The following is a 13,485-nucleotide window of genomic DNA, read 5'->3' as shown; positions in this document are numbered from 1 at the left end:
CTGTACCTTGAGTAATTTCAGTCTAATGCTGACAGAATATTTACTGGTTTATTTGTGGTTTATTAGTCTGTTTTCATCTGTGGTCTGTGAAATGTTCAAGGATGTTTCTTAATAGAACCTTAATAATGGAAATTCTTTATCCTGATTATCCCAAAGGTATAAATAGTTCTCTTTAGTCTAGCAAACACATACAGCTTTATTGTAGTAGTTGCTTTGGTGGCAACATCTAAAGGTTCCTAATAGGTTCTAATGAAACCTTTTGTATTAAGGCACTTTTAACCCTTGTGTTCTGTTTTCTCTTTAGCCTAAGCATTTTGGGCAAATCCAATATTTCTTCCTCCCTTAAACAGTTTCTTGTATACTTGAACATTCTCACAGCTGGGTAGACTTGTGTTCTCTCTGCCATGTCTGTATAGCTGATGAGTTTGCATTTTATTTGGTTTGAATTTGGGTTGAACTAGAAAGTACTGGATGACTGGAAATTGAGGCGTGCACATGCGCAGTATTTGTGTCATGTTCAGTGCAGGTCTGTGGGACTGAGTGGTCTGGTTTGAGTCACTGCAACAAAATCTGCATTGCAAATGTGACACGTGTCTGGAAATTCTTAATTTCTAGAGATTTGTACCCATCAGTAGGCGATCTGTATCTGTACAGCAGTTAAGTTACTGATGCTCAGAAAGCCCAGGAAATTCCCAGAACCTGACCACTTACTTTTCGTCGTTGTTCTCTTCTCTTCTTTTAATTGATGGAAACAATTTTTTTAGGCTTCCCTCCATCTCTCTTGTTAAAACTTGTTCTGATAAAAGTGTTATTCCCCCTCAGTCTCTTTTTTTTATTTCCTTCACCAGCTATAACCTACTAATATTTCTTTAAAAGTACTCATGGTGGTGTGATTTATCCTCTTGCGATAGCTGTTTCGTGGTGTTTTCTGTCTCTTGAACCATGAATAATTTGTCAGAGTCCACATCAAGAAATACCTGTCTCCCATGGCTCATAGGTTCTTTCAGCTCTTTTTCCTAAATATGTCCCTGCATTAGCTGCAAATGTGCTCATGAATCAAAACACCATGTCCTCTAATGTTGAAGGTTGGTTGTTACTAAATTTTTAACCTTTGTTTGGCTTTTGTTATGGAAATATCAAATACAGGCAGCTCTTGCATATGTTTTATTAGTATTTTTCTGCTTTAAAATTAAAATATATTCTTTGAAAGCAATTCCAGCATTGTCATAATTGGGCACATTCAGTCATTCACATGCTTCAGAGGAAAAAAGGTACCTTTTGTTGCCAGTCGCTCTCAAATGTACAATTTCACCCTCATTTTGCCTATGTTTACAAAATCCAGTTACTCAACTTCCATGACTAGTTTTGTAAAATGTTTTCTGCATGTATTGCTCTGGACTGTGTCAGAACAGTGATGTATTTTTTTATGTTTTTATTAATGTATTTGTGGTTTTGGTATTTTGATAGTAATGGAAAATAAATGTTGTTATCCATCCATCCACAATTTACTGTAATTTACAAGCTGTATTATAAATTGTAATACAACTTATAAGGAAGATTGCCCTTAAATGATTTCCTCATCATATATGTAAGAAATAAAAAGGCTGATGCATGTCACAGCTTTCAGATTTAATTGTTAATAGATAGCAGAATAATTGGAGGCTAAGATATTGGAATTAGAAAATGAAAATACGGAACTCTTCAATCATAAAAAAACTTGTCAGTGTTAGGAGCAAGGATGTGTCTACCATACATTGCCGTTTCTTTTTATTTTGTTTAGTACTTTAGTGTAAATAATTGCTCAGGTTTTAGTAGGATATAAATAAACAGTATAGAGCTGTCTTAAATTATTCAGGATTCATAAATGAAGAGCTAGGGAATACAAAACTTAAGTATACAAAATGTGGTGAAAATGCTTCTCCCCACCCCCCGTATGTAATACATTTTACTTGTACCTGCAGCCTATACAGAAGTCTATCTTACTTCTCGGTGTAACATAACTAAAACTTTAGAAATAGTGATGATAATTCTGAATGGCATTTATTGTCTATTTTTTAAGTACAGAGCAGTCATTAGCAAGTGTTATTAATGAAATGTACAGTTTATGCTATATAGTAGGTGTAGCTGTTTACAAAGTATGCAATCAATGCATGTTTTATCTTTCTTAGAAAAAATATTAGTAGCTTTTCCTCTTTGTTACTTAGTAACTTTCATAAACATTTTTCCCTCTACAGTCTCAGAGATAGCAGGTGCAAAATATTTCATATAATCTTAAGTGATGCAGACAGCTAACGTTGCATATAGATACATGGAGATATACATATATGTAATATTTTCTCCCACTTATAATGGATCTTTTGCCAGTATAAAGTTTAGCATATGTTAATGATTTAGACAATAGTTTAATATTAAACTTGGTTTTCTCAGTAGTGCCTTCATTGTCTTGTTTTGGCTGGTGAACTTCGAGTTGGAGGCTAGCATTTGTGGCTGAAGCGAGTAAGACCACCCCCTCATGAGAACTGCTGTTTTTTAAAGCAATTTAGACCAGACTAGTTGAATTTATAGTTCTACTGAAAAGGTTATGAAACATTCTAAATTGGCTCTGAGTGCAAACTTTGACCTGTTCGGCCAAATTGTGGGAACTGTGCCAAAAATTGATATAAAGCAGTTCTGGGAATCTCTTAAAGATTAAATTCCAGGACTGCATGACTGATGTGCAAATGATATACTTGTGATATTAGGCAAGTGTTACTTCAATAGTTTTAGGCTTGAACAGATTATTCACCTAAAAGTAAAAATTATCTCCAGCCTAATTTAAGTAATTTGTTGCATCTCAGTATGATTTTAAAAGGCCCAGTTAAAAACTGGCATCTTAAAATTCCTTTCTTTACACCGCTCTGTGGTGAGCTGCCCCAGGTCCTCAAAAAATTTTTGCTGTGCTTTTTCTTTGGGGAAGAAAAGGTAGGAAAGAGAAAAGGTCTAACTGCTGCAGAGTATCTTGGTATGGTTTCCATGAAACTTTTCAGCCAGCAATCACTGAATTGGTTTGTATTCATCACTTTTATAACATGGGGCTGGTTTAGATGAATTTTGAGATGGAATGTCTGTTTAATCATACATCTCTTCACTCCCTTAATAATAATGAGAGACATTTGACATGAGAATGCTCAGGTTTCAGAGGAGAATAATCTCTACGGACTCATGGCTGAGCAGCAGCAAACGTGGTATGTTTTCTTCATTTCTGTCAGAAAAATGCCTTTATTCACTCAACACAGAAAAAATTGCCATTATTTTTTTCTTGTTTATTTTGGTCTTTCTGATGCTTTGCAAAAATTCACTTCTGTTTGTTTCTTCCCCTGTCCCCGTCCCCCCCCCAGTAGTTTCTAGATTCGAGGAAAACAGTATAATAGAACTTGGTTTGGCTGAGTTGAGTATTACCAGTATCCTGATAAACACTGCTAGGGATGCTAATCTGTTGGTCTATGGCCAGACCACCAAATATTCCATAAGACAGTAACCACATGCAGATTAAAGACATTTTTATTATATTTCATTTTTACTGATATTCTTTTGGAATATTTGTACAAGTATTGTAGGTGTGTCACTTCTTTTATGGAAGGGGGAACTGGAACGGGTTTTGAATGCCTGTCTGTATTACTTCAGCAAGTTTCACTGTCAGTATTTTTTTCCTAAAGTAACAGTAAAGTAGACAATTCAAGCATTTTTGTGTTAAATCAGGCTTCTATATGAATGCTGTCAGAAAGTCAGCTAGATAGTTGCTGACGTATACCTTATGCTGCATTCTCTGTGTCTCCAGTATTAATAACAATACTTTGCAACAAATACAACAGGTAGTGTGCCCTGTCGAGTATGTCAATAGAGTGTATTTGCACTTGCTCTGTGACATTTTTACAATTCTCTGCTGTTTTAACTTCTGGTAAACAGACTATGGAATCACCATTTACAGGATTTCTGCTGAAGGTGCTCTGGTAGCTACAAATAGCTGCATGGTCATTGATTTTTACCAGCTGAACTGGGTGAAACAGTGGAGACGGAATTTCAAAGTGGCTGGCTGTCAAGTGAGGAAGTGATGGCAAAGGTTCTTGCTGAGAACAGGAGTGACAGCCCTGAAGGAAGAGGACAACAATTGCTGTGGGTTGCAGCTGGGGGGAGCATATCTACCAGGTGGAAACCCTAGAGATCAAGTGTTTGAAGGTGAAAAAGGCCTGTTTTCATCCTGGTCTAGAGCCTCTCTTGGGGGACAGCATGGAGGTTAAATGCGATGATGGATAGACTCGGTTTATTTTAAATAATTTTCCTCAAATTAAATTCTGAATATCTCAGTAGATAGTTCATTAATCTAATCTAGCATATATTATTATATTATAAGCATGCTGCTTATAACTCGTGCATATATCCCATGGGGATATTTCCCAAAGCTGTTTCTCATAGTGAATGATATTCCCTGGAAAGGAGTAAGACTGCATAATACCTCTTGTCCATAGGTATTGAAAATAATTTTTAATGAATATTTACATGATTTTAAAAAGAAAGATGGCTTTTGACAGTAGTTAGAACTCAACTGCTTGAATTCTGTTCCAGACCTTAAGAATTAGTCGTATGTCAGACTTCCTGTCGCCCCCCCGACATACTTAGTGTAATAAAGTACACTACATGTCTACAAATTTTTCATCACCTGAATGTAACAGAACCAGAGATAAGAAGCTGGTAAACACTGATGTTACCATTGTTATTTAATTTGCCTTTGTAGATATAATGTAAAACTATTACTTGAGCTGGTGCTAAGGCATTTCACAACCGTAAACCAAATGTACCGGAAACTAAATGTTGTTCTGTGTCTAGAAAAACCTATTAAAGGTCACTATGTAGCTTTGTTGTCTTTGGGATTTAGCTTTTACTTCAAATCAGGAAAGTCTGGGCAATGGAAATGATGCTTGTTGCTGGATGTGGGATTAAGTGACGTTCATTAACCTACTTGGAAAGTAAGTGCTTGCAATCTAGCCCTCTTGCTAAAATTCTGTAGCAAATATTTTTGTTTGTTTTTTTTACCGGTATAAACAACTTTGCTTTACTTTTGTTGCTTTAAAGTTATCAATGGAAATTCTGAGAAGTAATTTGATTGTGTCTTTCATGTATTTCGGAGTATGTATACAGATTTTTTTCTGTTTACTCTGTGAAAGTATTCATGTTTTAATTTCCTGCGGTTGAAAATTAAGAGGGGATGGGCTGAAATGAGTTGTACTTAATTCAGAGATTCAACGATGATAAAGCAATGAACTATTGGGATTATTTTGTGTGACTACATGAGTAAGACTATGAGAAGTAGCAGAATACATGGCTGATTTTAAACTAGGTGATGTTAACTGTAGTAATACCTTTGGATGAGGTATGCTTTTTAGCAGTGTAGTGTGCTGGGACTAAGCCTGTTCAGAATTGTTGCTTAGCCAGATGGCCTTCCCGTACTGTGAGGCCACTTGCTGCTGGGATCTGGTAGCCTTCAGTTTGACTGTATGGAACCACACATTGCCCGTTTGCATCTAGCTAGCCGGGGTTGCTCTGTGTCAGGGACCCATATTGTCTCTGTGTTACTGTCGTAGTATTTGTCAACCTAAAATCTTACTAGTAATTTTTTTTTAATGTTTTCTTGAAGAGTATTGATAAAGAAGTTTAATCACACAGGGCTCTTAATTACCATACCTTAGTTATATTAGCATTGTAAACTTTACAACTCTGATTTATAATTTCTTTTATTAATGCGTATACTTGGTTTGAATACTGATTATTTTTTTAGTACTGCTTTTTAAAAAGTATTTATTATTCAAATTTCTGTATCATCCATTCCACTATCTTATCTCCCCAGCAGGAAATTCAACAAGCTTTTTTAAAAAATCTTGACTAAAAGTTATCAAATCTTGTTGATCTAAAATATCCATACTGAGTCACTTCTGTTTACCTCTGTTGGACTAAAAGGACTTTCATCATGAAGTATGAATATCTCACTTGTTACTTTCAGAATTATTAAATAGAAACATTTGGTCATCTTTCCTGGGTTTTTTCTACATTATTACTTGTATTTTTATCACTTCCACCTAACAAGAAACCAATTTTGTTGTTGCAGTTATTTGCTTCTAGATTATTTGTCTTTTTATTTTTATGAAATTGGCTTTTTCTAGTACCAGCTAAGCAAAGTTTAGCTTTATTTAATAATGGGAATTTAGTTTTAATGAAATCACATGTACCTAAGCAACATCTGCACTTCAGTTTTGGTGGGCCTCTATTAATCAAGAAGAGGGATGATAAAAATTTTCCTTTCTGTAGATGGAACCATTAACCTTTTTCCAACTTAGTCTCTAAAAGCACGTGGGCGTTCTAGAGCTGTCAGTGATGCACCTCCAGGATCTCAGAATGTGAAGTCCTTTGCAGTGCTATCTCTTCACCCTGCCTATGGCTGTTGAGTGAGAAATTCCAGTGACTTGGGCGGTTTGCCACAGGCACTAGCAGGCCCGTGATTTATCAGTCAGAACAAGGTAAATCTGGAGTTTAGTGGTTTTGGGTTGTTTTTTTTATTCAGGAGTTGCGTACACCCAGTGCCGTATACAGCTATAACTTCCACTGTAACTTCCTTTTTTTTTAACCCAGATTCTCAGCAGTTCTCCATCTGTCTCAGTTTACAACAGCTTGATTTCGTACACCTTGTGATTTCTGCAAAAGGTATAGGTTCCAATTCAGCAAAATAGGTGATTTCATATGTACCTATTGCACTCTCTGAAAATAAGGAAGAATATAGCCATACCAGTGCATAAGCTGTGTTTGACCTCTAGAGTTCTGTTAATTGATAGGTGTAGAGCTAGTCATCATTCGCTAGTCAACCACCTGTAATTCCTCCTCCTCATTTATTATTTGCACCTTATAAAAGGAAAAAAGCCCACCTCTATGTAACTGTATTTTTCAGAATGGCAAGTGTGATTAGATATCTTTACTTGTAACTTCCAAAGCTGTATGTGGGATTTCTCAATAATCATATAATATGAGTTAAAAAAATAATAAGTTTTCTTCTACTGACTGGATTTCAGGGGGGTTTAGTGACTATTCTAGGTATCCTTCAAAAATAATACTTAGGAAAAAAATATGGCTAAATCTTCCACTCACTTGAATTTAAAATGAATTTGCAATTGCAGCTCTCTGTGGCCTATTACAGGGCTTTTTGACTGGTAGGAAGAAGAGCATTAAGGTTTTAATTTCAAAGCAAATCCTCAGATAAATTCCTGACTGATTAATCAGTTAATGTCTTTTTCAACCATGTTTTTCCTCTGAGGTGCCTTTGAGGGTTATTTTAATGACCACTGTCTGGCTTGAAAGCTGTTAGCTGCAGTGATAGCTTAAAAAAACCTGAAAGTCGTAATTCTTTTCAGTTAATAAACTTTGTATAAAATATCATTTAACCTAGTTGAAAACTGAGTGAGCAGTTCTTTGGGATTCCTGACTAAAGTTCTGAGCAGCTGAAAAATTAAGGTTTTCAGCAGGTTGAAAAATCATTTGGAATTTAGGGTGAATATCTCATTGCATTAAGACAAACTGTTGGTATTTTGGAGAAGTGCCGTTTTTTTTATAAATTTCCCTTGCTTTGCAACTTAAATATTTTGGGATTGGGGGTGGCAGTAGTGTTTAGCTTTACAGTAAATGTTTAAGGAACAATTACTCAAGTAATTTTAAGCTGTTTAGACACTACAGACCCACTCAGACTGATTTCAGATTCGGAGACTTTTTTTTTAGAACTATGTGGAAGGTAGATAAATTCTGAGTTACGGACAATCTTTGAGTATCTACTTTTACCTGACAGCATCCTGTTTATTAGAAGACATGGTGCAGAAATAGCAGGTAGTATCTTTTTCAGGTACTTAGTAGCAATTTGGTCTGATTTTTCATCCCTTATTCACTGAGCAATTTTTTTCTTTCAATTGGATATATTGGTGACCTGAATAATGATGATTCATAGTTCTAGTATTTTATCTGAAATTGGAAAGTTTGCTTAATTGCTTAAATGGTTAAAATTTAACTATGGCAGAAAAAAACCCCCACCTTTGAGTTTGAAATGGCTTTCTTTGTTTTCTTTAATGTGTAATATAATACACATTTAGAGTTCCTGTTTCTTTCCTTCCATTATCTGAAGGGACCTTTAGGTCTAGAGCAGGCTTATATCTGAGGTACCATAGTGTGATGTGTGAAATTGAATGGGATAAGAATAAGTGTAAGTGTTGTCAAACCTTAAAGCAGAGCTATTATCATGTTATAGAAGGTTGTTGTAAGAAAACAAAAATGTCCTTTATTAACAAGAGTGATAAACTAAAAGCCTTATAGTAGAGAGAAGGAGAAGGAAAAAAAAATGAATGTGATTTGAATTTATTTCAATAATGCTGATTCTGCTGTTGAAAGTATTATAGTTTAGAAAGGAGATGGATGACAAATTTGGGTATAATCTTTAAAGGTAAGGAAAAAGCCTGAACCCGAAACAAATATTTCTTTAGATTGACTTCATAAGCATTTTTAAAATATATTTTTTTCTTACACAAAACAGCACATCATCACATAAATGTCCAGTGAGACTTCCAAAGACGACTCAACTTTTTTCTTTCTTTGTTCTAGTTGCATTAAAATCTTCCAACTCTACAAGACCAGAAAGAAATGGCATTCAGGAAAACTGTAGAACAGCAAAATGTGGAGAAGGGATGCAGATCCTGGAAGGAGAACTCTTACTGCAGGTACGTTTTGCAGTGGATGTACATTTAAAAAATATTTGAAAGGATTATGTTGTATTTATCATACCAGTTATTCACTGATAAGGTTGAAAAAAGTTTTCTTATCATCAGATTCTTTCCTCATTTTCTCTAGGTTAATGTTATACAGCTCTTGCACTTTCTCTGGTGGTACTAGTGACTTTGAAGAGTGCATGTTGGTCCTCTTAACACGGAGCAATTTCTTAGACTTGTTTATTCCCATCTCATTGCATCTATTGTTAATAAAGATATTAATATAAGGAAACAATCTTCATGAAAGTCAGATAGGTTAGTCTTCAACTGTACATTTGGTAACCAACTGTCTAAAAAATAATTCTCTGTAAAAGACCTTGAGCTTGCTGGAATATCCTGCTTTCTTAGTGGTTTGAAATAACTGGGTTCATAGTATAGGTTCAGGGCAAATTTTAAAATACTGCCAGTAACTGTTAGCAATGTGAACTAATGGAAAGTATCAACGAAAACCAGAAGGTGTTTTTAAATTATATTGTCTGTTTTAATGTCGTAGAGTATCAAAGCATATGAAATAGAACAATGTAATAGTAGGTCCAGATTAAACTCAAGAAATGACTAATATAAGTAATCCAGTGTTCTAATCAGTTGCACAAAATACATTTTACTATGACCTGCAGCTCCATTTGAAATATGTTGTTGATCTTTCTTGTACACAGGTTTCACACTGATGTACCTGTCAGAAGTGGCAAATCACTAGGTCAGTCAGAACCAATGGTTTGCATAGAACAACATTTTCAAATGTTCAAAGGGTAAAAATGAAAACAGCTTCTAAGAATCCCACAAAACAATTACTGTAACTAATACTAGTTGAAAACTGTTTCCTAACCAATTAAAAAACTAGGACATGTATGCAATTTTCTAACCTGAATGAAGTCTGACAAAGAACTGTTATGAAGTTACTGCAAGTGAAGAGCTTTCTTTTAAACAGAAATTATCTAAAAAGGTAAAATATATTGTTTATATCAGAGAATCTATTTGATGTTAAATTTATTTATTTTTTATGACTTCTGAATGGAAGTTATATGAGGAAACTGCTATAGCAAACAACTTTCCATTATGAAAATTAAATGTGTGATGTGCTTTTTACTGTAAATTCTGCCCCCTTGGGAAGTAAGTAAATGAACTGAATTTCTTAAATGAATTTGGTTTTTAAATATTTTATATATATAGATACAAAAATATGAGAATGAATATGGAGATAGATTTTTCATAGGGAATGTAAGAAGTGATGAAAGTGGAATTATTTAGAAGATACTGAGCATCAGTAAGATATAAATATTGGTAAAATCTTTCCCTTCTGCCTAAGATTGGAAGTCTTTGTCACACAGATTTCCCTAGATTATAACTGGTGATGAACATTTCCTTTTTATTCTCATTCTATTTTTTGCAAAGATGGTATGAATGTATACGATATTGTTTATATTTTTTTATTCATTTATTAGATGTGTTTTTCTTGTTTTCTAACAGAAAATTCTCTCTTTAATTACCAAGGTAGAAACTGTCTTACTATTCAATATATTGGGGAAGTAGAGATCGAATACATACATGTGCCTTCCTTAAAATTTGGCTATATGTCCTTTAAAATTGTATAAATTCTTTCAAATTCTTATTTTGGATACATAATCTATTACAGTCTAAGCAACTTTATGTTATGAACTGCAAGTCAAATGATGACCTAAGAAATTTTTAAAACATCTTAATTCTCACCAGTAATGAACAGTTTTATAATTGCCTTTGTATTAGGAATAGTGAAAGTTTTTTTTGTGGAAGCACAAACATTATCTCCAACCTCCAGAATAATAAACTCACTGCGAAACTTCATTATGCCTTTAAAGATAATTATTTTAGGGTTGCATTTTGCCAAAATGTCTATCAGAACCAGTCTTCCATTTATTGGTGTATCTGGATCTCTGTATGCTTTAAGGAACTTCCAGTAATTTGTTGCATTAGATTTTTGAGCAATCAGCTTGCATTATACAGAAATTTTTGGCTGACAGAAGGCATCTGATTTCTGCAGTAACAACCCTGTTTCAGGATGAACTGTATACCAGAGCCACTGTAAAATCTGACTGAATTCCAGGTACAGGAGCTGTACGTAGCTTTGTATGAAACAGAGCAGAATAACCAATTTTAACGTGAGCCAGAATTAGATACTGTGCAGCTTGCAGACTTTTTATATCAACCACTTGAGGTGAAATGCCCTGCAGAAGAGGTCAGCAGAGGACACAAGCACCTGCCACTGCAGCATTCTGCTCCCTTGGAATTACTGTGAACTTCATCACAATCAAGGATTCTATGTAACTACTCAAGATTTCTTGGGTTGGCTATGCTATTTAATTTCAGATTATTATTATTTTTTTTTTTTAGCTCATACTGTATTCAGGGGACGTTCACTAAAATTATATAAGGAGTTTTATAGAGCTTACAGCTGGTTATGGGAATAGATTAAGGAATGTCTACACATTAAATAGGAGTGGTTCACAGCATTTAAAGACCAGTCATTTAATCAGATATTTAACTTGACTTATTAGACAGTATTAGTAAAGAACAAGAAATAGTAAGACGATAGCTCTGCAAAATATGGAAAAGCAACTGTGGTAGTAACCATAGTGTGGGGCTATGGGAGTTAATGTTTGTGGAAGAACGATGTTGGTTTATAATAAAAATAATTTGTGTGTTGCTACAGTAAGATAGAGGGTATCCTTCACTTACTTTCATTTTCTATGTTATAATAATTTTGCATAATAAAGAATTTTTAAAAATGCATTTTAAGTGTGCTGGCCAAATTTGACTTTGAATGCAGCCGAGGAAATGAAGTGGCACAATACACTTAATCCAGTCCCTCAAGACAGCCTTTTGTTAAATCTTGACTGAAATCCATAGAAGTAAATCAGCACCTTTCAGATGAGCTGCCAAGTCACAAATGTACTGTTTGCTATCACAACAATCGCCATGAACTGTATTGATTGGGAGTTCAGATAAATGCCCTTTGTGTGACTTTGAGTAAGGAGCCGCTTAGTCTGCTGCTTCGTGAAGGGGGAAATCTCTTCAAAAACATTGTTTACTTGCAACAGTCCGCTTGTGCAGAGGTTTTCTATTTTAAGTAAGCTATAAAATGTTTTCTTGGACTATATAGGGGATCTTGATCACTTGATTTCCTGTCCACTTAGGCCTGTCTGTGCTATGAATAAAACAGATTTAGGGAACAGGTTTGTGACATGGCTCCCACTCGTGCTGCGAGCAGCAGTGTACCGAGGGCTTGAGCCAGGCAAGCATCGTGAGCTACGGCTGATATTAGATAAACTGGTAGTTCACACTGCTGTCCCTCACCTCCTACAATCAAGAGTAATTAAAAGTCATCAGCAGGGTTTGGCTTCTGCCCTGGAATTTTCCAAAAGAACATTTTATTTTTACTTTTTTACTAGGTGCAGTTTTCTTCATTGTGCCATGTATACTGTAGAGAGATGCAATGAAGAATCCTTCTGTTTGTGCTGTTAGATAATGATATGGTTTTGCATGCTTCACATTTTATTGGGAAACTAGGGTATTGGTAGACTTTCAGCCACAATAATTACCTGGAATTTTGTCTCTGAAGCTGACAGATTGGTGTGTTTCCTCCCCAGGCATTAAATGGTTTTGTGTTAGTTGTTACGGCCGATGCTCTGGTCTTTTACGTCTCTTCTACTATCCAAGACTATTTGGGGTTCCAACAAGTAAGTTTATTTTTTCCTCTTCCCCGCCCCCCCCCCCCCCCCCCCCCCCCCCCCCCCCCGCCCCGGTTTTGCTTAATTTCAGAGAGCATCAGTATTCATATTTATGGTCTGATAGTTTGTGCAATAAAAATCTCAGTTAGGTACTTTGGGTTGGATTACTTTGAAACCTTATTACTTTTCTATCAGCTTACATAGCTGAAATGGGACCTCCGGCCAAGCACAACAGGGATATAATTTCCAAAGCTGAGTTAGGCAAGATAGAAAATTTTCACACTTAATTAGTCTTTACTGGAACAACTGTTTGAAATTTATACTGTGGTGTTACTCAGTTTCTGAAGCTGAATGAGACATAATTCAATGGGAAGGTAATTATTTTAATAGAAACCTTTCATACAAAATTAACTCCATATGCCCTGAGGTTTTAAATAGCAACTGAGTGATCTTCCTATTTTTAGAATTTTAGTGTTCTCTCACTCTTATTTATGTACGTATTTCAAAACAAGCATTTGTTATTTTCAATTTAAGGTGTAGATCACGTATGGCTAACTTCCTTGGGCTTGCAAACCTGGTACCAAAGTAGTAAAGACCAAGACCCAGTGAACCCATGTTGCCTTCCTTACAGAACTGTTGGGATTACTTTATGTTAAGATGATAGAAGCTTAGTTTATTGTTATCAGTTCATATATTTGAGTACTGGATGATGATAGATTCAGTTGCAGTCTAAAAATAAGGAAAAACTCTGCTTGGTATGCAGTTTTAGCTAACTGATAAGACATTCGGGAATGTTTGTGTAAAACAAAATATTCCAAACAAAACATTGTTATTACAAACAAAATATTATTCCTGGGGTTACAGATTCTTTTGGTGTGGGGGAATGGAGAAAAGAGCTTGGGAAACAAATTGGGCATAAAATTTGCATAGTAATGTCACTAAATCAAGTGCAT

The 13,485-nt window shown here is 35.1% G+C and overlaps 1 protein-coding gene across 1 annotated transcript in view; it reads left to right on the top strand.

The window, feature by feature from the left end:
* The window catches only part of AHR (aryl hydrocarbon receptor), a 63,903-nt gene that overhangs the window by 30,547 nt on the left and 19,871 nt on the right, over nt 1–13,485 (top strand). Inside the window, exons 3-4 of the mRNA XM_056335423.1 lie at nt 8,665–8,780; nt 12,452–12,541. Of these exons, the coding sequence (XP_056191398.1) occupies nt 8,665–8,780; nt 12,452–12,541 (206 nt within the window). The remainder of the gene's footprint in view (nt 1–8,664; nt 8,781–12,451; nt 12,542–13,485) is intronic.

This window comes from Falco biarmicus, chromosome 4 (genome assembly GCF_023638135.1).
Source record: "Falco biarmicus isolate bFalBia1 chromosome 4, bFalBia1.pri, whole genome shotgun sequence".
Taxonomy (NCBI): Eukaryota; Metazoa; Chordata; class Aves; order Falconiformes; family Falconidae; genus Falco; species Falco biarmicus.
The sequence above is the reverse complement of the archived record's forward strand: the minus strand, read 5'-3'. Positions and strand labels throughout refer to the sequence as shown.